The sequence below is a fragment of the Heterodontus francisci genome, chromosome 8, assembly GCF_036365525.1.
Source record: "Heterodontus francisci isolate sHetFra1 chromosome 8, sHetFra1.hap1, whole genome shotgun sequence".
Classification (NCBI taxonomy): domain Eukaryota; kingdom Metazoa; phylum Chordata; class Chondrichthyes; order Heterodontiformes; family Heterodontidae; genus Heterodontus; species Heterodontus francisci.
The window spans coordinates 77,141,687-77,167,748 of NC_090378.1; the positions used below are offsets into that span (position 1 = coordinate 77,141,687).

At 44.7% G+C, this 26,062-nt stretch overlaps 1 protein-coding gene across 1 annotated transcript in view; it reads left to right on the forward strand.

Moving 5' to 3' along the window:
- The window catches only part of LOC137373212 (testicular spindle-associated protein SHCBP1L-like), a 111,907-nt gene extending 106,125 nt beyond the window's left edge, over positions 1-5,782 (forward strand). The window contains exon 10 of the mRNA XM_068038067.1: positions 5,537-5,782. Within this exon, the coding sequence (XP_067894168.1) occupies positions 5,537-5,782 (246 nt within the window). The remainder of the gene's footprint in view (positions 1-5,536) is intronic.
- Positions 5,783-26,062: the final 20,280 nt, after the last annotated feature.

Below are 26,062 nucleotides of genomic sequence, written 5' to 3' on the forward strand. Positions count from 1 at the left end.
GAGTTCCAAGCTTCTGCAGCCAGTGACACTTCCTGCAGATATGTCCGTCAAGGAGACGTGGTACGTCCATGACTTCCCACATACCGCAGGATGTACATACCACTTGGCCGAGCTGACCTGCCATACCATAACTTTAAAAACTATTTATTACAATTAGAAATAGAATAAATTAGCAGTTACTCACCATTCAGCATCTTTCCCTGCGCCCAAGAGAGAGGCAGCTGTTGGAGGCCGAGAAAGGTAGAAGAAAGAAAGGAGCCCCTCCCTCACTAAATTCCCTCACGCACCAACTCCCACTTTACACTCTGTGCACTCGAAGTAGCTCTCAGTGCAGACAAGTTTATTTTCTTTCTTAATTTATAGTTCCCCTCCTTACCGAACTCCCTCACTTACCAAACTCTCTTCATCACACTCTGTGCCCTCCAGCAGCACTCAGTGCAGACCATTGAGTTTTAATTGTATAAATCCTGTACCTGGAAATAACATTTTCTGTTGCAAAGGACTGTTGTTACTGTTAAATAATTCACTAAAAGATGACCTTTATAAATACGGTTATGAATTATTACTCCTATTTTAAATACAGTTAAAGTGGATTATAGACTTTACATAGGTGATAAAATAAATAGCAAGGTGTAATTGTAGATTTTTCACGCCAATAGATTTCCCTACTACCTTCCTCTCCTGAAGGTGCTGGCTGATGCTGAGTAGCCTTTCCACAGGCACCTGCAGTCTTGATGGGCATCCTAGCCACGCCCAACCTGTTCTCAGTTCATGTCCTCTCGTGCCATTTCCAATGTAGGTCATTAGACAGTCGTCAGGATTTGGAGCCCAGGCTGATTTTATTCCCCCTCCCTAGTTCAGTGGTACTGCGTTAATCATACGTTCCAGTTACAGCCCTGACTAAAATGAACAAACTTGGCACAAACTGAGAGTCAAACTTGGGACCGTCAGGTTGTGGATAGCTTCATGCTTTGGTCATCGGTAGAGCTGCACTTTTTATATAAAATGTTCTTTTTTTTTTAGTTTGAGCTCAACCAGAAGAACATATCAAATTTGGCTATGTATTTTGAAGGAAAATTGTGTGCACCCCACACCCTGATTTCCAATATATCCCCCAAAACTTATAATTCCTTATTCCCATGAGCTAACTACAGCCTAAATGATCTATGCTGGTGTTTATGTTCTACATGAGCCTCCTCCTCCCCTGCTCATCTAACCTTATCAACATATCCTTCTATTCCTTTCTCCATCTTGTGTTTATCTAGCATCTCCTGAGATGTATCTGTGTTATTCGCCTCAACTACTCCTTGTGGTATTGAGTTCCACATTCTAATCTCTCTCTGGGTGAAGAAGTTTCTTCTGAATTCCCTAGTGAATCACCTAGTTATGGTCTCAGAAGTGGAAACATATCGATGTCCACCCAATCAAACCCTTTCATAATCTTAAAGAACTTTAGATCGCTTAGCCTTCTCTTTTCTGAAGAATAGAGTCCCAGCCTGTTGAATCCTTCCTATGTTATAAACTCTCAGTTCTGGTATCATCCTAGTAAATCTTTATTTTGCACCTTTACCAGTGCCTTTATATCCCCATTATAATATGGATACCAGAACTATGTACAGTACTCGAAGTTTGGTCTATTCAAGGTGCAATATATATTTAACATACCTTCTCTGCTTTTCAATTCCATCACTCTAGAAAGGAACACCATGCTTTCCTCTCAAGTCCTTGAATGTTTTGTCACCTCCCAAATCCGGCTGGAATTTTACGTCAGGGCAGAAGCCCCACCCACTGGCCAAAAGTCAGGGGTGAGCCCTCCTCCACTGGCCCTGGAAGCCACACCGTGATTTTACACGGCCCAGGTCCTTAATTGGCCTCGGACAGGACTCCATCCCTCTGAGGCAAGAGGTCTGCCTACAAGAGCTGACAGCCAGTCAGCGGGCCGGCAGCTCCTAAGTCCCAGCAGCACCACTGGGAGCAGGTGAGAGAGGAGCAGCAATGGAGGAGGTCCCCGAATTGAGGTAAGTATTGGGGCCTCGCAGGGGACAATCGGCTGGGCCCTGACGAGGCAAGGAGAGTCAGTTGGGGGGGTGGAATGTGCTCCAGCAGGGGTGGCTTGTGCCATGGGGGGGCCCTCCCTGGGGCACAGGGTGCCGGATCAGGAGGGCCCCTCCCCAGACCGCAAGGAGGTTGGCAGGTTTTACTAAGTGGCCTCCTGAGGTGCTGAGCCGCCTGCCTGCCGCTAGTAATATACCAGCAGTGGCAGGAGGAGGTCCTTAAGTGGCAATTAATTAGCCACTTAAGGGCCTTAATTGGCCTGGGGTGGGTATGCCATTTGTCACCTTCCCCACTGCTCATAAAATTGTAGTGGGGGTGGCAAGGTGACGGGAACGGCACCCCGTGCCTACTACACAATTTTACCCCCACCCACCCACCTCCAGCCTGCTCCCGTGGGTGGCGTAAAATTCCGGCCTTCATAGTTGAATCTCTCCAGTCAGGTATCTCTGCCTGCCAGAGTACTAAAACGACCCTTATCAAAATCCAACACGGCCAATTACCACCCCATCAGTCTACTCTCGATCATCAGTACAGTGATGGAAGGTGTCGTCGACAGTGCTATCAAGTGGCACTTGCTTAGCAATAACCTGCTCAGTGATGCTCAGTTTGGGCCACTCAGCTCCTGACCTCATTGTAGCCTTGGTTCAAACATGGACAAAAGAGCTGAACTTAAGAGGTGAAGTGAGAGTGACTGACCTTGACATCAAGGCCACATTTGACCAAGTATGGCATTGAGGAGCCCAAGCAAAACTGGAGTCAGTGGGAATCAGGGGGAAAACACTCTGCTGGTTGGAGTCATACCTAGCGCAAAGGAAGATGGTTGTGCTTGTTGGAGGTCATCATCTCAGTCCAGGACATCACTGCAGGAGTTCCTCAGGGTAGTGTCCTAGGCCCAACCATCTTCAACTGTTTCATCAATGACCATCCTTCAGTCATAAGGTCAGAAGTGGGGATGTTTGCTGATGATTGCACAATGTTCAGCACCATTCGCAATTCCTCAAATACTGAAGCAGTCCATGTAGAAATGCAGCAAGACCTGGACAATATCCAGGCTTGGGCTGATAAGTGGCAAGTAACATTTGTGCCACACAAGTGCCAGGCAATGGCTATCTCAAGCAAGAGAGAATCTAACCATCTCCCCTTGACATTCAATGGCATTACGATCGCTGAATCCCTCACAATCAACATCCTGGGGTTACCATTGACAAGAAACTGAACTGGAGTAGCCATATAAATACCTTAGCTGCAAGAGCAGGTCAGAGGCTAGGAATCCTGCGGCGAGTAACTCACCTCCTGACTCCCCAAAGCCTGTCCACCATCTACAAGGCACAAGTCAGGAGTGTGATGGAATACTCTGCATTTGCCTGGATGGGTGCAGCTCCAACAACACTCAAGAAGCTCAACACCATCCAGGACAAAGCAGCCCACTTGATTGGCACCCATCCACAAACATTCACTCCCTCTACCACCGACACACAGTGGCAGCAGTGTGTACCATCTCCAGGATGCACTGCAGCAACACACCAAGGCTCCTTAGACAGCATCTTCCAAACCTACGACCTCTACCACCTAGAAGGACAAGCGAAGCAAATGCATGAGAACACCAGCACCTGCAAATTCCCCTCCAAGCCACACACCATCCTGACTTGGAACTGTATCGCTGTTCCATTACTGTCATTGGGTCAAAATCCTGGAACTCCCTTCCTAACAGCACTGTTGGGGTACCTACCCCACATGGACGTCAGCAATTGAAAGCGGTGGCTCACCACCACATTCTCAAGGGCAATTAGGGATGGCAATAAATGCTATCCTAGCCAGCAACGCCCACACCCCATGAATGAATAAAAAAGAAGTCACAAATGACATCCTATGTGACTGGGGTAAACTATCTCTCCATCCTTATTGACCTATTTGCAACCTTTGATCACACTATTGTCCATCGTCCAGCCAGGTGGAACTTCCCTAGCCTGGTTCTGTTAGTATCTAGCCTATTGTAGCTAGCGAATCAGCTGCAATGGCTTCTGTTCTTACTCCCACACCTTTATTTCTGGAGTCCCCCAAGGATCTATCCATGGTCACCTCCTATTATTACATGTTGCCCCTCGATGGCATCATCTGTAAACACAACATCAGGTTCGACATCCATCCTGACGACACCCAGTTCTATTTCAACGTCACCTCCCTTGACTTCTCCACTGTTATTGATTTGTCACACTGCTTGTTCAACATCCGGTATTGGATGAGCAGGATGTTCCTCCAATTAAATATGGAGAAGACTGAAGCCATTGTTTCCTGTCCCCACCACAAACTCTATTTCCTTGCCCCTGACTCCATCACTCTTCCTGGCAACTGTCTGCAGCTGAACCAGACTGTTCACAACCTTGGTATTTGACCCTGAGATGAGCTTCCTGCAACCTATCTGCTCCATCACCAAGACCACCTACTTCCACCTCTGTAGCATCGCCCCACTCCACCCCAGCTTCACCTATGCCTTTGTTATCTCTAGACATTTTTTATTCCAGTGCTCTCTTGGCTGGCTTTCCATCTTCCAGCCTTTCCCCCTGGCTGGGGAGTCTAGAACTAGGCACTACATCTCCAAATAAGTGTGTCGGCCATTTAGGATTGAAATGAGGAGAAATTTCTTCACTCAAAGGGTTACGAATGTTTGGAACTCTCTACCCCAGAGAGCTGTGGCTGCTCAGTCTTTGAGTGTATTTAAGACAGAGATCAATAGATTTTTGGATACCAAGTGACTTAAGGGATTTGGGGATATTGTGAGAAGGTGGAGTTGAGGTAGAAGGTCGACCATGATCTTATTGAAGGGCAGAGCAGGTTCAAAGAACCAAATGGCCTATTCCTGCTGCTATTTCTTATATTCTTAAGAACATAAACATAAGTTCATCCAAAACTCTGCTATCTTACTCACACTAAGTCCCGTTCACCCATCACCCATGCCCACTGACATTGGCTCCGAGTTTGGCATTGATTTTAAAATTCTCTTCCTTGTTTTCACATCCTTTCATGCTCTCGCTCCTCCCTATCTCTTTAAGCTCCTCAATCCTTCAAGATTTCCAATTCTGCCCTATTGCACATCCCCAATTTTAATTCCTCCACCATTGGCGGCCATGTCTTCAGTTGCCTAGGCCCTAAGCACTGGAATTCCTCAACCTCTCCACCTCTCTCTCCTCCTTTAAGACACTCCTTAAACCTACCTCTTTGACCAAGGTTTTGGTCATCTGTCCGAATATCTCCTTATGTGGCATGGTGTCAAATTTTGCTCCTGTGGAGCAATTCTATAATGTTAAAGGTGCTATATAAATGCAAGTTGTTATTGTTATGTCCTCCCAGCAGGCAAGGTTCCCACTGAGCTCCAATTGAAAAATGTATTCCTTTTTAAATTCTGGGATCAAGGCAAGAATTCAGTTGAAGGTACTCTTGAGACATGGCTGATATTTCATTATATGAACACTGCCTTTTTTAGGTCCTGCCTCCACCAAAACTGAAACTTCATAACAATTATGTTCATTCCAATAATGGCTACGGTGTTACCATAATCCAGCCTGATGACAGACATTGCCGTGATGCAGATGAGGAGGTACTGGAATGCGCTGCAGGAGGTGATAAAAGAGATGATCTTGTCAAAGCAATGCAGAATATGAGTCTTGAAATGAACAATAATAAGTTTGAAAACAATTCAATGGGAGAAATAGGTGTCATTGTTTGTTAATTACTCTGATGCGAAGGAATATTGCAGAGTTAGAAACTCTGTTTAATATTTGTCTTGAATCAAAAACAGATTTCTAATTATCTGTTTAGTAATATTTGTTTCAGAATTTTTTATTGGGTAATAAACACATTAATGTTTAAGAAAGTAGTACTGCTCAGATATAAATGCAAACAATAAATCAAAAATAGTTTAGAAGTTATCTGCGTACTAAACTGTTTAAACTACCTTCTATAAATATGTTGAGCAGCAATGTGCGCTTTAGTTGGACTTCAAACTTGCATGAGAATACAGGTTTTTGCTACTCGCATTAATAAGAATCTATACTTAAAAGCTGATTAAAGACTTGGAACTTGTTTTTTAAAAGTTCATGAATTTTCCACATCTTTGTTACATTTTCTGTATTTAACTAAGCTGCAGAAAAGTTGAACATTTTGTAAGCTTGTGACAAACTAATTAGAAATGGCATGGAATTATCACAAAGTTGCCACATTGATATGGATTGCAGCTGATTTGAAGGAAAGCAACAGTTAAATGTCTTACGGAAATTTACCCACAGCGGTGTAATCCATGTTCTCAGAAGACAAATCTAATATTCTGTACGGGTCCCTGAAGCATATAATAAAAGTCTTTGAAGCCTAACATCTGAGACCACTCATGATCTACATATGAAATAATGTATTTTCACTACAGTATATAGCTGTATATTTGAGGGCATAATACAGTATATATGCATTTTGTTAAATGATGTATGATTTCCCTATCAGATGCATATGACTGCAGACACTGCATTATGAGCAGTCAGTGTAAGTATGTGGGTGTAAAACCTCTGCAGAATTACTAGCTTTATGCAGATTGATTTGAAATAAGCCCTAAACTTTGAAATAAAATGAATCTGCATCAGAATCAGACTTACTGATTTAGAGTTGTCTGATTACATGTTAGTTTTCAGATTTAAAGTGGCAACTGAGAAACTTGACCAACAGCAAAATAATATAATGATATTTGAATTCACACAATGACCATTTCTGTTTCATCATAGAGTCGTAGAGTTATACAGCACAGAAACAGGCCCTTCAGCCCATCGTGCCTGTGCCTGCCATCAAGCACCTATCTCTTCTAATCCCATTTTCCAGAACTTGGCCTGTTGCCTTGTATGCTATGGTGTTTCAAGTGCTCATCTAAATACTTCTTAAGTGTTGTGAGGGTTCCTGCCTCTACCACCCCTTCAGGCAGTGTGTTCCAGATTCCAACCACCCTCTGGGTGAAAAAAAAATTTCCTCAAATCCCCTCTAAACCTCCTGCCCCTTAACTTAATCTATGCCCCCTGGTTATTGGGTTATTGACCCCTCCGCTAAGGGAAATGTTTCTTCCTATCTATCCTGTCAGTGCCCCTCATAATTTTGTATACCTCAATCAGGTCCCCCCTCAGCCTTCTCTGCTCTAAGGAAAATGACCCTAGCCTATCCAGTCTCTCTTCATTGCTGAAATGCTCCAGCCCAGGCAACATCTTGGTGAATCTCCTGTGCACCCTCTTCAGTGTGGTGCCTAGAACTGTACACAGTACTCCAGCTGTGGCCTAACTAGGGTTTCATACAGCTCCATCATAACCTCCCTGCTCTTATATTCTGTGCCTCAGTGAATAAAGGCAAGTATCCCATATGCCTTCCTAACCACCTTATCTACCTGTGCTGTTGCCGTCAGTGATCTATGGACAAGTACACCAAGGTCCCTCTGACCCTCTGTACTTCCTAGGGTCCAACCATTCATTGTATATTCCCTTGCCTTGTTAGTCCTCCCAAAATGCATCACCTCACACTTTTCAGGATTAAATTCCATTTGCCACTGCTCCGCCCATCTTACCAGCCCATCTATATTGTCCTGTGATCTAAGGCTTTCCTCCTCACTATTGACGACACCACCAATTTTCGTGTCATCTGCAAACTTACTGATCATACCTCCTATATTCACGTCTAAATCATTTAATGTACACTCCAAACAGCAAGGGTCCCAGCACCGATCCCTGCAGTACACCACTGGTCACAGGCTTCCACTCGCAAAAACAACCCTCAACCATCACCCTCTGCCTCCTGCCACTAAGCCAATTTTGGATCCAATTTGCCAAATTGCCCTGGATCCCATGGGCTCTTACCTTAACCAATCTCCCATGCGGGACCTCAACAAAAGCCTTACTACATCAACCGCTTTACCCTCATCTACACATCGAGTCACCTCCTTCAAAAATTCAATCAAGTTTGTTAGACATGATCTCCCCCTGACAAAGCCATGCTGACTATACTTGATTAATCCCTGCCTCTCCAAGTGGAGATTAATCCTGTCCCTCAGAATTTTTTCCAATAGTTTCCCCACCACTGATGTTAGACCTACAGGCCTGTAATTACCTGGTTTATCCCTGCTACCCTTCTTGAATAATGGTACCACATCCTTCGGGTACTGATACACCAGGTAAAATTGTCAGTCAAGCTACAAAGATATAGATCCTGAATTTAAAGGAAACAACTATGTTATAACAGCAAATCCACAGTCTCAAACTAATTTATGAGGTCATGACATTTCTCCCTTTCTTCCTCCATTGGCAAAACTGGTCTGTGGCTCCCACCATATTGGTTAAGTAGTGCAAAAACATTGCACCAGATGCCTATATGAGTCAACCATCAGTTAAGGAGCTGTTACTACAGATGCTTAGATCTCGGTAACCACTTCAATGGGACACATACTACATTTTCAAAATTGCCCAGATTAGTTGACAGTTATATCTGCCATTTTGTGGGGTTGTTCATTATCCACTTGCCCAAAGCTGAAACAAGGTAAGAAACTTGATGAAACCCTAAATTGTAGAACAGAAACTACATGTCCACTTAGCTTGGATCATTTAATCAGGAGTAAATTGCTAGAACATTGACCTTTCTGGAGGGACATAGTTTCTGAAATCATATAGTCACCCCCAATCTTATACAGTAGAAGAATTCCTGCTTAACTGCTTCATCATTTCCACATTTGACTGTTCGAATGTTCTTCTTGGTGGTCTCCCTTTCTCCACCCTCTATTAACTCAAATTGTGCAAAACATTGCTATATCACCCTGTTCCACACTAAATCCCACTCATTCATCATCCTGTTCTCGCTGACCTACATTAGCTTGTCGTCCCCCATTGTATTAAATTTAAAGTTCTGATCCTCTTCACTGCAATCTTTTTCAGCCTATGTATTCCCAGAATATGCTTTTACTTTATGGCCTTTTGTAACACCACTCCATCCCCCAACCTCCCAACATACCTCATTCCATCATTGGCAGCAGATATATCAGTTGCTTGAGTCTTACTTTCTGGGATTCCTTCCCTCAACCTCACCACTTCTCACTCCTTTAAAGTAATCTCAAAATACTCCTCTACCAAGTCTTTGGTCACCTCCGCATTTCTAAATTACTGGTTTAATAGTCATTTTCTTTGATCATATTTGAAGCATTTTTGGTCTTTTACATAAAAGGCACTATAAAAATTGTTTATTGTTACGACCAAGGCAGGTGTAATGCACTGTTAATTCAGTCCCACTACTCCACAGGTCACAGCATATTAATAAAGTTTCCCACCTACCGGAAATTAGACAAATTAAACACTTTATTTATCCCCCAGAATAAAGCACACCAAACCAGGTTTCTTTAAACAAAAAAAAACACTATTTATTAATAAAACAAGTTTTAAACAATAATGAGATAAATCTCTATGTATGAAAAAAAAATTTACTCAATCTTCCTGACCCTCATGCACGCACACATACATTCGAAAAGTCGGTTAACCAGGGGGGAAGGGTGATTTAAGTTGTAACTGTTTCTTAGGAACAGTAAAATAATTGTCAGAGTCTGGTAAGATATTTCTGAATTGGTGAGGTGTCCCAGAGTCAAATAGTCGAATGCCACTCGATGTCTCTCTAGGTGAGTTTGATAAACAGTCTGTGATGGGTAGGTGTTCAAGGCAATTTGTCTGCAGCAGACGTCACACAGGTCTTTCAGCTTAAGGTATAGCAACAGGTCTACTTAAATTTTAAAGTAGCCGTCTAACAGTAGAAACGTTCTTGAGATGTCAGGACTTTCCAAAAACAGCACAAAAAGCAACAGAACTTACTCTTGAGGCAGGGATTCTTGAGACTGGTGGCAACAGCAACTTGACACACCCAAAACACAAGGCTTTCTTTCTCCAAAGCAGTGTTCTTCCAGAGTGTAGCAACTCCTCTTTCCCTGGGTCTTTTCTCTCTCTTCAGGCAGGTCAAAACTACACCTTAAATGTAGCACTTCTTTCCATGAATTGCAAAGCTTATTTTCAAAGGTCTCCAAACCCAGGTCTCCAACAGCAATTGGCATTTAGCTGCTCACAGCTCCCTTTGGTCTGTTTCACACTGCTGAGCTGAAACTAAAAGCTTTCAACAGTGAAATCACAAAACTGTCGTAAAATTGTCCTGTTGCTTGGATATAAAGTGCTTTGCAGTCTGCTGCACCCAGTTCAGCATTCAATGTTCTCAGAAAGTCATTTTTTTCTTAGTCTTAAAGGCACACAGACCTCTTAGTTAAAAAAAACTCTTTATGACACATCCTCCCTTGGCGAAATGAAACACCATTCTTGAATGCCTTTCATTACAATGTAAAACAGAAATTGAAAAAACATTAACATATTTTCACATTCACTCCACTGGTGGTTAACACACTTTTTCTTTGTACCATTGCTACTCGTGTAACTCAACAAGGTTAAACTTGTGACAAAGCATCAGCGATAACATTGTTTTTTCCAGAAATGTGTACAATCTTCAAATGATAAAGCTGTAAAAATAAACTCCCATCTGAATATTCTGGCATTTTGGTTTTTAAATGTTTCCACAAATGTTAATGGGTTATGGTCAGTGTATATTAGTGTTTCTTTGTGGTCTTGGCGGACATATACTTCGAAATGGTTCAGCACCAGCAAAAGTCCTAATGTTTCTTTTTCCATGGTGGAATACTTTTTTGGTGGTAATTCAATTTTCTTGAAAAGTACCCTGCTGGTTTTTCTATGCACAATTCATCATCCTGCAATAAGACTGCACCAACCCCCAGGTCACTAGTATCAATCGCTAACTTGAAGCGTTTAGCAAAATTTGGAGCAGCCAACACTGGTTCATTAGTTAAGATTGCCTTTAGCAGTACAAAAGCTGCCTGACATTCACCTGACCATACTACCTTGGTTTTCTTTTTCTGTAGCAAATCGGTAGTGGAGCAGCTACAGCACTAAAATTCAGTAGAAACCATATCCTCAAAAACTTCATGATTTCATGTTTAGTCTTAGCATTAGGGTACTCCATTAAGGCTTGTGCTTTTGCCATTCTTGGTAATATTTGTCCTTGCCCCACTACGTGTCCGAGGTAGGTCACTCTTACTTCTCCAAATTCGCTTTTTGCCAGATTTACCACTAAATCAGCAGCTTGTAACTGCTTAAACAGGGTTTCTAGCTGTTTTAAGTGTTCTTTCCAAGATATTAATATATCATCAAGATACACTACACAGTTGGGAACACTGGTTACCACCTGATTCATTAGTCTCTTTGTTACAGCCAGGTGAGAAAGAGGTCTAGGGTTCCCTTTCAGCCTTCACCTGGTCTTACCGTAACAGGGTTTTATTTTTAAACACACTGTTTTTAGCTCCCCTTTGGTGAATCCTTGTTCACTGCTTTCCAATTATAAGGCAAAGAAACCAGCACAAACAGGCTTTCTTAGGCTTAAAGAAGAAAAGTTGAAATTTATTGAACTTAAATCAGTTGACACCTACGGATACATGCGCACCCACGCTAGCATGCATACACGATACACACATGCAAATAGAGACAGAAAAGAGAAGAAAAAATAAAGTGAAAAGTTTGAGGCAGTATCTGAAGAGTTTTTGTTATGGTTGTTTGAGCTCACTGTAGAGTCCTTGATTGTAGGTAGTTCTTGCTTTTTGTTGGAGCACAGTATTCTTCTTAAACCTTGTTTGCTGTTGGAGACTTTTCTCTCTTGGGGTTCATGTGTCTTCAGTGGATTCAGAGGCTTGTGAAAAAGAGATGGGAGCAGACAGGAGAGATCTTTTCGGTCCAGGAGCAAACAGATACTAAGTCCTTTCTTCACTCCAGTAACAGTTTAAAATCAATGTGCATGACAAAATTAATGTGCCTCATTCTTGGCAGGTGGGGGCCTAGCATGACACTCTGAAAAGTTACTGGGGCATTTTTAAGCCCGAATGGCATCACTCAGCACTGATAAAGACCGCCTGGTGTGACAAAAGCCGAAATTTCTTTAGCTGGAGGTGTCAAAGGAACTTAAGAGTATCCCTTTAACAAATCTATCTTGGCAAGAAACATGGCACTGCCCACTCTGTCAACATGGTCTTCTAAGTGAGGAATTGGGTAGGAGTCTGCCTTCGTTACCGCGTTGAATTTTCTGTAGTCTATGCAAAGTTGAGTTGACCCATCAGGTTTAGGCGCTAATACTGTTGGTGAACTCCAGCTGCTTTGACTAGGTTCAATTAAGTTGTTTCCCAGCATATATTGGATTTCTACTTTTATTTGGACCTGTTCATCTGGATTTAAGTAGTCAGGATGTTGTTTTAAAGGAACAGATTCCCCTATGTCCACATCATGTGTGGCCAAGGTTGTACATCCCAGCTTATCCCTACAGATTCTTTTAAATGTTGTGAGTAGTCTGGTTAGGTCTTCTCATTCTGCATCTAAGTACAAAAGCATGTCGTCCAATTTTCCTAGCCATTCTGTATTCACTAACTGGATAGTAGGAGCTTCAATCTGAGAATTCCCTAGGCTTCCTTCTGCCTCATCCTCACAATTCTTTTCCTTCTCAACAGTCCCTATTACCTGACATAACCTGTACTGGCTTTTCCTCCCTGAGATAATATTGCTTTAACATATTGATATGACACAACCGATTCTTTTTCCGGCAATCAGGGATGTCAATCAAATAATTTACCTTACCTACTCTTTTGATCACTTTATATGGACCATTGAACCGTGCTTTTAATGGTTCACACTATAAAGGTGACTATACCATACTTCATCCCCTGGTTGCAAATTTCGTGCCTTTGTGTTGTCTGCACATTTTGTTTCATATTGGCTTGGGATATTTAAGGTGTTCCTGAGCCACATTGCAAGAATAAATGGAACTTAAATACACAGACTGTGAAGTGCATGATCTGGTAGTCCTCCCGCTGAAGCTGTCTTCTTGAAGTCCTCACTGGTCAAAGTGAACTTTGTGGTTGGCCTGCTTAACTCAGGGTTTTCTTGAAGGCAGAATTGTAGTTGGCTGTCTTCCTCTGGTCTCTGGTTGTAGCAATCCGTAGGCTTGGAGGGCCCACAATTGCAGACAGTTTTCAAACTTCTTGTTTTCTGGAGATAGAAAGAGAAAAGGAAGCCCACAGCTTTCTCTGCTGCTGCAGTCTCAGTTTCTGCTTGTCTTCTGTGAGTGTAACAAAACTTCTGTATTTTCAGAGATGGATTGACAGTCACATGGTTCTCTCAATCCCCTTTATTTTTAGTGAGGTCCAAAGTCCAAAACGCAAAACTTCTCTTTGGTGGGGTTATCAGTGTTTACTGCTCTTAGAGGGACGTCTCCACTTATGAATGCCTCAACGTAGTTTTGACTGTCCCGCTAACGAGGATGATCTGCATAATCTACTCAGTTAGCCAAAGCATTGTTCTGGCTGGGCTTTTTGTTAGATTTTTGTCTCCAGTTCAATCTCCTGGTATTTCAGATGCAAATTGCAGTGGCCATCTTGGCTGCTAATTTTAAACATTAACTGTAGGGTTTTTTTCATTGAAAGTCTAATATAAGTTTCCAACCGATGAAATTAATATTTCTCATTTGGCATTTGGGGCTTTCTTGACATCTCCATACCCCACAGAATGAAATGTGACCATAGAAACATTTCATTAAAGGGGTGGAAAAGAAAAAAATCACACAATCATTCTCACTCCCTCCCCAAATTCACTCATTAGACTTAGAACTTCTGCAGCTGGCTTTGTCGGCTATAACTATGCTGATTCAATTTTTTTTTGGAATTTTGTCTGGGCTGGTCATGTGTTGTCAAGTGCGGTTTAAGTTTCTCTAGTATCTGTTTTTAATACTGTGGGGATGCACATCTCAATAAACGTGGTTGTTGGTGAAGCTTGGGGTCTGCAAATTTCCATTATTGTTTAAGGCAAGTTCTCCTGTATGTACAAGCTTTAACCACTCAACTGCTGTTTTTGCAACACATGGCTTTAACCATTCAGGTTCCAGCACTTGGAAAATTTTTCTCCCTATTGTGGTAGTGGGTAATAAATTAGTTTTTAGCCCCCGTGAAGTGTCTGAGGTTTCCTGTGGGCCCTTGTTCTTGCTGAATTCTAAATTGAAATTGTTGGGTTTGATTAGCTTTGGGTTTGGAACCTGATCATTGGGCTCTTCAATGGGCAGATCAATACTGACCTCACTTTTAGTTTTCTGATGAGTCACACAAGTGCTGTTTACTTTAGGGCATTTTTGTTTCCCTTTTCCCTTTACTTTGGGGAGAGTTTGCTAATTTACCCCATGTTCTCTGGGACATTTCTGCTCACAGGTGTCTGTCCAGCTTTCACTGCACTCCCCTGTGGCACTTCGACTAGGTGAGGCAACATCCTCACTGTTTATTTGCCTTTTGGGGAACTTTCTGTGTCTCTGTACGTTTCTGTAAATGCTGTTAGCAGCCTTGGTAGGGTCCATCTTTGGCTTTCATTTATGTAGGAGAGTGTGAGGTCTAATTTTTCCAACATTTCAGGGTTGGCTAACTGGACCGTAGGGGGTTCCAGCTGGGAAGCCTCCCGGTCCTCCTTTAACCTGTCTTCACTGTCCTTTTTCCCCTTCCTCCCTAACTGTCTGACAGACCTGTGCTTGTCTGTTCCCAATTTATTGGCAGGGGTCCCACACAATCCACTAGCACTCTGCTGAGGGGTTCCCCAAAAACTGGTATGGGAATTAGGGGTGCAGATTTTATTGCAGGTTGGGGCTTCCCCACAACCTGGCACGTGTGGCAAGTTTTACAGAACTCCACCACATCATTGTGGAGTTTTGGCTGTCTTATGTGGGCTTTGGTTTTTCGTACACCGACATGTCCAGCCATTGGAAGTTGATGGGCCATTCTTAGTATTTCTTTACGGTACTTTGATGGCACCACTATCTGGTGAACCACTGTTCACTGTTCATCTGCAGGTCTGTAAGAAGGTCTCCACTTCCTCATCAGCACTTCATTCTTTAAATAGTAGCACCCAGGGACTCCCTCTGCTTCAGTTTCGGTTTCAACAGTCTGTGATAACTTCTTTAATACTGGGTTGGCTTGCTGAGCCTCAACTAGGGAAGATCTATCTAACCCATCCTTTGGGTCCTCTACCTTCCCAAAGAAGGTCAACCAGACAGTAGGGTCATCTGTTTGCAATGCCAGTTCAGTCTCCTCTTATGTAGCTTGTTTGGCCATGGACCGAGTCACCACTCAATCAGGGAAAATACCAGGGACCTTCTCCTGCAACTATTCTATGTCCCTGACCTCTTTTGGTCTCTCTAAAACTACTGGGGAAGCTACCACCTTCGCCCCCGCCACATTATTACCCAGGAGCAGGTTGACCCCGTCCACAGGCAAATTAGGGACAATCCCCACTATTACCAGTCCTGAAACTAAGTCTCACTCCATGTGCACCTGATATAAAGTATGGGCATACACCGCCCTCCGATACCATTCACTAACAATTTAGCATTCACTGCACTGTCTGGGGGAAAGGTCATGCCTTTTCCCAGCAGAAAGGATTTGGTGGCCCCTGTATCCCTGAGTATGACTATGGCTTGCTTGCCTCACTCGAGGGGTATGGAGTTAGTTTTCCTTGGGATACAAAATCCTGATAACCTTCATGGTCTCATGTGCCCTGATTAATCCTACAGCTTTTCCCCATAATTTCCAGCAGTCAGCTCGAAGGTGACCTGCCTTGTTACAATGGAAACACACGGGTCTTCGGGTCTCATTCCTGCTCTTAGCACTGTCTCTTTTGGCCTGAGGGGGGCCCCCTGTATGTCCAGCTTTCTTTCTCGCCCAGGGCTGGTCGGACTCCTATCACCCTCCCACCTTTTATCCTTTTCGGGGTTGTGGGGGTGACCAAGGAAGGGTTTCCTTGGTAAATTCATCAGCCAGGATTGCGGCTTGCCTGCCTCTTTTGAACCTTTTGTTCCTCTACATGGGTTTTAATAGAAAGGGGATGTGAGTTTTTAAATTCCTCAAGAAGGATCACCATTCTGAGGTTTTCATATGTGGGCTGTACCTTAAGTGCCCTTATCCACTGGTCAAAAGCAAGCTGCTTATCTCCTTCAAACTCGAGGTAAGTTTGGTCAGGCTGCTTCCACGGGGTTTGGAATTTTTGGCGGTATATTTCCGGTACTAGCTCAAAAACCCCCAGGATAGCATTTTTAGTCTTCTCATAATCTGATGAATTTTCATCTGGCAACAGTGAATAAACCTCATGGGCTTTTCCTGTTAGCTTGCTTTTAACAACAGCGTCCAGCTCTCTGCCGGCCATTTCAGCTGTCTTGCAAGCTTTTCAAAAATGACAAAAAAATGCTTCCACATGCCCTCGTTGAACTTTGGAATCAACTGGGAGAACTTTAAGAGCTCAGGACATGGACCTGAGCTAGGGGTAGCTCCCTCGCGAGCCATGCTTACACTGGGGGTATTGGGTGCCCCCCCCCCCGCCCCCTAGTTAGTTCTAGTTGCCTTAACTCCCTTTCAAAAGCTCTTTCTTTTTCCCTTTCTTCCCTTCCTCTTTCCCTTTCTTGATACTCTCCGCTCTTTCTTGAATTCTAACTTGAGTCTCCTCTGTTCTAATTATATTTTTGCTAACATTACCCTGTCTGTTTCTGACTCTAACCCTGTCTCAGAATCTTCAGATTCAAGTGAAAAATGGTTGGTCACAGGTCTTAGGATTTTGGATTTCTTAGCTTTTGCATGGAAAATAATCCCTAACTGCCCAGCTATATTCCTCAACTTTTCAATAGATTGAGCCTTTAACCTATCCCAAGTTACTGCACCCTGGCTTAGGAAGGTACTGGCCTCAGATGTGGACATGTTAGTACGCTAGCAAAAACCACAAGAAAACCTGTATTGAAGTTTTAAAAAAAAATTGATAGGGATCAATTTGGTTTCCCGCTTCCAATTTATCATTTGTTGTTGGGTCACAATCCCGGACTCAAGCCCCCAAATTTCTGTTACGACCAGGTGAGGAAGGGGTCTCAGACTCCCCTCTTCATCTCCTATTGTTGACCGCATTTGTTGACAACGCAAACGGTAGGTGGCGCTGTTTTGGCACATGCGCAAATACAGCATGTGCCACGAAAACGTCACAGATTGCGACTGCAGCAGCTGCCAGGACTAAAGATGGCGCTGCTCAAAAAATCTCACAGAGGCAACCTAACGAACACGTGGCAGTATACAATGGCCGGAGTGAGAGAGCAGCGCGGGGGCCGAGGAGAGCAGCGTTGAGGGAGGGGGGGGGGGAAAGAGAGGAGGGAGGGGGGGGAAGAGAGGAGGGAGGGAGGGGGGGAAAGAGAGGAGGGAGGGAAAGAGGAGGGAGGGAGGGGGAAAGAGAGGAGGGAGGGAGAGGGGGAAAGAGGAGGGAGGGAGGGGGGAAGAGAGGAGGGAGGGGGGAAGAGGGGAGGGAGGGGGGAAAGAGGGGAGGGAGGGAGGGGGGAAAGAGGAGGGAGGGAGGGAGGGGGGAAGAGAGGAGGGGGAGGAAAGAGAGGAGGGAGGGGGGGAGGGGGGGAAGAGAGGGAGGGGGGAAAGAGAGGAGTTAGGGAGGGGGGGAAAGAGAGGAGGGAGGGGGGGAAAGAGAGGAGGGAGGGGGTGGGAAAGAGAGGAGGGAGGGGGGAATAGAGGAGGGAGGGGGGAATAGAGGAGGGAGGGGGAAAGAGAGGAGGGGGGGAAAGAGAGGAGGGAGGGGGAAGAGAGGGGGAAAGAGGGGGGAGGAGGGAGGGAGGGAGGGGGGCGAGAAGAGAGGAGGGAGGGAGGAGGGGAAAGAGAGGAGGGAGGGGGGAGAAAAGAGAGGAGGGAGGGGGGAAGAGAGGAGGGAGGGGGGGAAGAGAGGAGGGAGGGGGGGAAAGAGGAGGGAGGGGGGGAAGAGAGGGAGGGGTGGGGGTGAAGGGCGAGAGTGGGGGGGGCAGCGGAGCGGAAGAGGAGTGCCTTTTTCTGTGCATGCGCCAGAAACACAACAGCAAAAGACTTACCGGCCAGTCCCTGAACCCGGCGACACCGAGGTCTTCGCACACTCGCTCCCCGCAGCTCTCTATGGCCTCTCGCATCCGGCCCTCTCCATTCAGTCATTCCCTCCAGCTGCGGATGCCCAATCCAGTTGCTTCTCCCCTACTTCTCCACAGTACTTCAGGCATTGCAACTGTCTGGTCCCTGCATTTTGCATGCTCCCTCTCCCCACCCCTCCCTGCTCTCCCCACCCCTCCCCCCTCTCCATCTACCCCCCTACCTCCACCCCTCCCTCTACCCCCCTACCTCCACCCATCCCTCTACCCCCCTACCTCCACCCCTCCACCACAGTTGAATATCTGAAGTGCAGTTGCAAAGTCGGGGAAATAGCATGCAAAACAAAGCCTCAACAATTCTGGGGTTAATTATTGAGAAGTTTTATTAAGTTCATTAAGCATCCGAGGAACTGCTGTGCATGGATACATGAGTGTTGTGTTTCCAGCATTCCCGTTAGACAGACAGGCCGAGTCTCTGCTATGCACAGCTAAAGAGATTGTTCCTGGAGAGCCTTGTGGTGAATGAATGCTTGGCTCTCTATTCCACTACTGTATTGTCCATGTGAAGAAGGCAAAGTCACAAGAGTCTGAGCTCAGTCTATTCTTGGTGAATGTTCCCCAAACGCATCCCAATGTGCACTCCCAATTCATCCATAAATGCAATGTTCCTTTCCACATCGTGACCAGCTCCGCAGCATGATCCAGTTGCCTTCGTTGCTTGAATGCTGACCTTAAGTCTCAAGGATTGTTTTCTCGACGGCATGTTTTACATGAAAAGAAATAAAGCAAATCAGAGTCAGAGCTTGCCTCCCTCCATCCACTGAAATTACTGTTGCGCACACCTTTTTAGGTTCTGCAGTGCAGGCACCAATTGATAACGTCGCCAATGAAGCACTTATTACCCACCTCAGATGCAGGAATCAGCACATCCTTGCGTCCTCTCCTGCACTGCCTCCTTTGCTTGAATGCCGTCCTTAAGTGTCAAGGATTGTTTTCTCAAGGGCACGTTTTACATGAAAGGAAATAAGGAAAGAACATCAGTGTCAGAGCTTCCCTCCCTCCAATGAAATTACTGTTGGGCATGCTTTGTGTTCTGCAGTAAAGGCATGTACTGATAACACCGCCTATGAATCACTTAGTACCCACCTCAGCTGTAGGAGGCAGGATGATGTAACTGCCCCTATCTCGTGATGGTTCAATGCTGCTCTCAGGGAAAACATGAATGATGTGAGGGTGCTGGAAAAGAAGCACATTTCTTTGGGCTATGAACATAAAGCTGGCCATTTAGCCCAGCAGTTCCCTGCTAGTGGTTATGTTACTCGTGCGTCTTCCCATCCATTCCCATTTAATCCTGCCTACTACTATCACCAGTTGTGTTCACAGCAAGAGCATTCACATTTCTGCTACCACTGGACACGGCATGCTTGTTTCTTTTAGTGCTCAGTCTCTTCTTGCTGAATGTTCCCCAAGTGCTTGACCCCTTTGGACGCCCTCTCTGCTTGACAGGCAGCAGCTGGCAATTGCGGAGTCTCACAAGGCTCTGCATGGTTGTTTCAAAGGCGGATGGGGAAACAGGTGGCTGTGTGCCCATGTGCACTGCTCTGATGGGTGTAGGAACAGGTGGCTGTGTGCCCATGTGCACTGCTCTGATGGGTGTAGGAGCAGGTAACTGTGTGCCCATGTGCACTGCTCTGATGGGTGTAGGAACAGGTGGCTGTGTGCCCATGTGCACTGCTCTGATGGGTGTAGGAGCAGGTAACTGTGTGCCCATGTGCACTGCTCTGATGGGTGTAGGAACAGGTGGCTGTGTGCCCATGTGCACTGCTCTGTTGGGTGTAGGAGCAGGTAACTGTGTATCCATGTGCACTGCCCTGATGGGTGCAGGAACAGGTGACTGTGTAACTGAGCAGCAAGGAGAGGGTACCGCAGGTAGGGGAAGTGGAGCTTTGAACAGGCAGGGATATGTATGGTCCATCAGATCATTAGGCCAGGGGGTGAGACGCTCAGGATCCAGGGTTTGTGACACGTGACTGATGTCCAGCGCGTGGCCACCTCCATCCGAAGGTGCTTCCAGGCAATTGTTGGGCATAGTAAATGGCTCCATCTCATCAGCCAGTCCTTGCTGCCAGCGGAGAGTCTGTTGCCGCAGCCAGTCCAGTCTCCTCACGGGAAACATGAGATGAGATAAGAAATACAGAATGCACTCCATTAAAACGTTACAAAAACGAAAGTGACCGTTAAGATGGTAGGTTGCAGCACATGTACTGCCTGCACACAGCAACTCACAACAGGGACTGGAGAACATGCGGTGGCCCAGACAATGGAAATGTTTTCAGAGCAACTCACAACAGGAACTGGAGAACATGCGGTGGCCCAGACAATGGAAATGTTTTCAGAGCAGCTTACAAAGGCAGAGCAACTTACCTTGGAACAATCTCCTGTGTCTAATAAAAATGAAGCAAGTCTCCAAAACGAATAAATAATTCAGATAAAATGCAAGAAAATGCCCGACGATACCTCTCCTCCTTCCACTTTCAAAAAGTCGCGCCGAAGCTTTGACGCATGCGCAGAGGCCAACCTGGCGCGTTGCCCGAGGAAGACGACGTAACGCGATGACGTCATCTGCGCATGCGCAAAACGGTCCTGGCAAGCCGGACCGCAGCGCATGCCCAGAGGGCATGAGACCGTCTGCGCATGTGCGCACCGCGGCGCATCCTGATGACGTCGGCGATGACGTAGCGTTGTCATGAATTACTTTGCCTATTGTTTGACCGCAACAGGGTTTATTCTTTTAAACAGTGGTTGTGCTTACCATCTCTGTGAGTGTTTTATCTTTTACCGTTACTGTGATTGTGAAAGAACCAATCGGACAGGTTTTCTTGAGTTTAAACAAGAAAGAGGTAAGTTTATTATACTTAACAACCTAACCCCAATTTAAAAACACTAAAAAAATACACTACAAATTCACATACATATTTGCACGAGAATCACACACAAATAGATTACAGAGGGAAAAATAGATTTGGTGGTTGGATTGAAGAGCAAAATAAATGGAACTTAAATACTCTGGGAAGTGGATGATCCGGTAGTCCTCCGGCTGAAGCTTTAAGTCCTCACTGATCAAAGTGCGCTTTGTGCTTGGCCTGCTTTACTCAGGGTTTTCTTGAAGGCAGAGTTGTAGTTGGCTCTCAGTCTGTAGGCTTGGAGGGTTCACAGGCACAGACGGTTTTCAAACTTGATGTTTTCTGGGGAGAGAGAAAGAGACAGAGAGAGAAAGGGCAGCCCACAGCTTTCTCTGCTGCTGCAGTCTACGTTTCTGTTTGTCTTCTGTAAGTGTAACAAAACTTCTGTTTTTTCAGAGATGGACAGACAGTCACATGGTTCTCACAATCCCCTTTGTTTTCAATAATGTCAAAAGTCTAAAACCCAAAACTTCTCTTCGGTGGAGTTTACTGTTCCTGGAGGGAAGTCTCCACTTATGAATGCCTCAAGATCGCTTTAACTGTCCCACTAACGAGGCTGATCTGCATAATCTACTCAATTAGCCGAAGCATTGTTATGGCTGGGCTTCTTGTTAGACTTTTGTCTCCAGTTCAATCTCCCGGTATTTCAGATGCAAATTGCAGTGGCCATCTTGGCTGCTAGTTTTTTAAAAGGTTGAGTGTAGGACTTCTTCTCATTAAACGTCTAATGTAAGTTTCCAACCGATGAAATTAATATTTCTCATCTGGCATATGGGGTTTTCTTGACAGCATGATTAAAGACATCCAACCACAGTCACACAATCTCCTGGGAGAGGAAAATAAAATAAAAATTAGGCCATATTAGAAAATGAAATGGGAAATTTCTTTCACGTCCCCACAGGCAGTCATGCAAGCTCTAGGAGAACACAGTGAACCATAGAACCATAGAAAAGATATGGCACAGAAAGAAGCCATTCAGCCCATCGTGTCTGCACCAGCTGAAAAATGTAGCCGCCTATTCTAATCCCACCTTCCTGCACCTGGTCCGTAGCCTTGCAGGTTACAGCACTTCAGGTGCATGTCCGGGTATCTTTTAAATGAGTTGACGGTTTCTGCTTCCAGCATCAATCCAAGCAATGAATTCCAGACACCCACCACCCTCTGGGTGAAAAAGCTTTTCCTCATGTCCCCTCTAACCCTTCTACCAATCACCTTAAATCTGTGGCCCCTGTTAATTGACCTCTCCACTAGGGGAAACATGTCCTTCCTGTCCACTCTATCTAGGCCCCTCATAATTTTGTACACCTCAATTAAGTCACCCCCCCCAGCCTCCTCTGTTCTAAGCAAAATAACCCTAGCCTATCCAATCTTTCCTCACAGTTGCAACTTTCAACCCCTGGCAACATTCTTGTAAGTCTCCTCTGTACTCTCTCCAGAGCAATTATGTCCTTCCTGTATTGTGGTGACTAGAACTGTACGCGATGTTCCAGGTGTGGCCTAACCAGCATTTTATACAGTTCCAGCAGTACATCCATGCTTTTGTATTCTATCCCTCGGCCAATAAAGGAAAGCATTCCATATGCCATCTTCTCCACTTTATCTACCTGTCCTGCCATCTTCAGGGACCAGTGAACATGCACTCCAAGGTCTCTCACTTCCTCTACACCTCTCAATATCCTCCCGTTTATTGTGTATTCCCTGGCTTTGTTTGCACTCCCCAAATGCATGACCTCACACTTCTCTGGATTGAATTCCATTTGCCACTTTTCCATCCACTCAACCAAACCATTGATATCATTCTGGAGTCTACAGCTATCCTCTTCGCTATCAACTACACAGCCAATTTTTGTGTCATCTGCAAATTTCCCAATCACGCCTCCCACATTTAAGTCCAGATCATTAATATATACCACAACAGCAAGGGACCCAACACTGAGCCCTGTAGAATGCCACTGGAAACCGCTTTCCATTCACAAAAACATCTGTCGACTACTACCCTTTGTTACCTGTCACTGAGCTAATTTTGGATCCAACTTGCCGCATTCCCGTTTCCCAGGGGCTTTTATTTTTCTGACTAGTCTGCCATGTGGGACCTTGTCAAATGCCTTACTAAAATCCATGTAGACCACATCCACTGCACTACCCTCATCAATCTTCCTTGTTACTTCCTCAAAAAATTCACTTAAGTTAGTAAGACACGACCTTCCCTTAACAAATCCATGCTGACAATCTCTGATTAATCTGTGCCTTTCTAAATGATGTTTATCCTATTTCTCAGAATTGATTCTAATAATTTGCCCACCACCGAGATCAGACTGACTGGCCTATAATTATTTGGCCTAAACCTCGCACCCTTTTTAAACAATGGTACAACATTCGCAGACCTCCAATCATCTGGCACTAGTATAACTATGCCTGTTAAACCACTTATCTTCTATAACTTAAGTATCACTGTTGAGCTCAAGTTCTTGAAGGGACAATGCAAAAGAGCATTCCTCTCCTTCCTCCCAACATATGATTGTAGTATCCATTTTATATGTGAATATTGAACAAAGAAGAATAAAATGAAGATTTGTAGAGCTTTTCAATATGAAACATCATTTCATTCTCAATCTACACATGCTTCTGCCCTCTACCAGTTAAACCTCTTGATGCATATTCTTTGTATCCATTGATCGTCAGACAATTTCTGCATCAATACAGCTGTCAGAGCAAAAGATGCAGCATCAGCTGGTACTATTGTCTTACTCATAGAGGTATGACCTTGAAAAATTGGTAATATGTAATTTTCTTGACCTCAAGTATTCTATTCTGTCGGTCATCATGTTTCCATTTTTTTCACTTAGTGAGTCACATTAGCGTTATCTTTTCAGCTTTTTTTCAACCAATTGATTACTCCCAGTAATTACTGTATTTTACTTATATCACTAAAATACTCGAAGTAAGTCATACCGTTTGGGGGGTGAGATTGGTTTACGTTAGCAGTACAAAACAGGCTCATAGTGAATCGGCAGCCAATTTTTCACAAGGCAGTGCTTTTTCCATTGACTTGGAAAATACTGTCAAGATTTTTAATTTCAAACCATGTAAAAGTGACAGTGAGACTAGGAAGCACATCTCCAAAAAGAGTTTGAACTATCATTCTGTGAATTTCACTGGAAATAAGATTGAGTGGTGAAAAATCAGCTGCCGATTGCCTACAAGGTCATTTTGCCCGGCTGGTGTAGGCCAATTTCATCCCTTTATTTATTTTGCATCTGCTCTAATTACGTTACTTCAATATGTCCTTGGAATTCTTGCAGTTATGCAGCTCCTTTAATGTAGAAAAATAGCCCAAGGCACTTCACAGAGGCATATTATTTAAAAAAAAAGGCCTTGCACTTGAAGTGATATCACTTTGTTCAATAATTTGAAGTGTAACAGTTAAACATCCTGACTCTGTAGCATCACGTTGATTTGGTAGATCATTCTTAATAAACCCCCAAGACTATCTGACATTCTGCTAACAATAATATTCTGGAAATGATGATACTCTCTGAAATGACCTAGAATTTGTATCTACGAAGTCAATAAGGAATAAAACCAGACAGACCACCTGGCATTGACCTAGGTACTGGAAATGACCACAGCAAATCCAACCCTGTTGACCTTGCAAAGTCCTCCTTACTAACATCTGGGAGCTTGTGCCAATGTTGGAGAGCTGTCCCACAGACTAGTCAAGCAACAGCCTGAATTAGTTATATTCACAGAATCATACCTTACAGACAATGTCCCAGCCACCACCATCACCAGCCTGGATATGTCCTCTCCCACCAGCAGGATAGACCCACCAGAGATGGCGGCATGGTGGTATACAGTTGGGAGGGAGTTGCCCTGGGAGTCCTCAAATCAACTCTGAACCCCATGAAGTCTCGTGGCATCAGGTCAAACATGGGCAAGGAAACCTCCTACTGATTACTACTTACTGCCCCCCCCCCCACCCTCAGCTAATGAATCAGTACTCCTCCATGTTGAACACCACTTGCAAGAAGCACTGAGGATGGCAAGGGCGCAGAATGTACTCCGGATGGGGGACTTCAATGTCCATCACCAAGAGTGGCTCGGTAGCACCACTACTGATAGAGCTGGCCAAGTCCTAAAAGACATAGCTGCTAGACTGGGTCTGCAGCAGGTGGTGAGAGAACCAACAAGAGGGAAAAACATAGTTGACCTCATCCTCACCAATCATCCTGCTGCAGATACATCTGTCTGTGACAGTATTGGTAGGAGTGACTACTGCACAGTCCTTGTGGAGACGAAGTCCCGTCTTCACATTGAGGGAACACTCCATCGTATTGTGTGACACTACCACCGTGCTAAATGAGATAGATTTTGCCCAGATCTAGCAACGCAAAACTGGACACCCATGAGGCACTGCGGACCATCAGCAGCAGCAGAATTGTACTCAACTACAATCTGTAACCTCATGGCCCAGCATATCCCCCACTCTACCATTACCATCAAGCCGGGGGATCAACTCTGGTTCACGAAGAGTGCAGGAGGGCATGTCAGGAGCAGCACCAGCCATACCTAAAAATGCGGTGTCAACCTGGTGAAGCAACAACACAGGACTACCTGCATGCCAAACAGCTTAAGCAGCATGCGATAGACAGAGCTAAGTGATCCCACAACCAACCGATCAGATTTAAGCTCTGCAGTCCTGCCACATCCAGTCGTGAATGGTGGTGGACAATTAAACAACTAACTGGAGGAGGTGGATCCACAAATATCCGCATCCTCAATGATGGGGGTGCCCAGCGTACCAGTGCAAAAGATAAGACTGAAGCATTTGCAACAATCTTCAGCCAGAAGTGCCAAGTGGATGATCCATTTCAGCCTCCTGCTGAAGTCCCGAGCATCACAGATGTCAGTCTTCAGCCAATTCGATTCACACCACGTGATATCAAGAAACGACTGAAGGCATTGGATACTGCAAAGGCTATGGGCCCTGA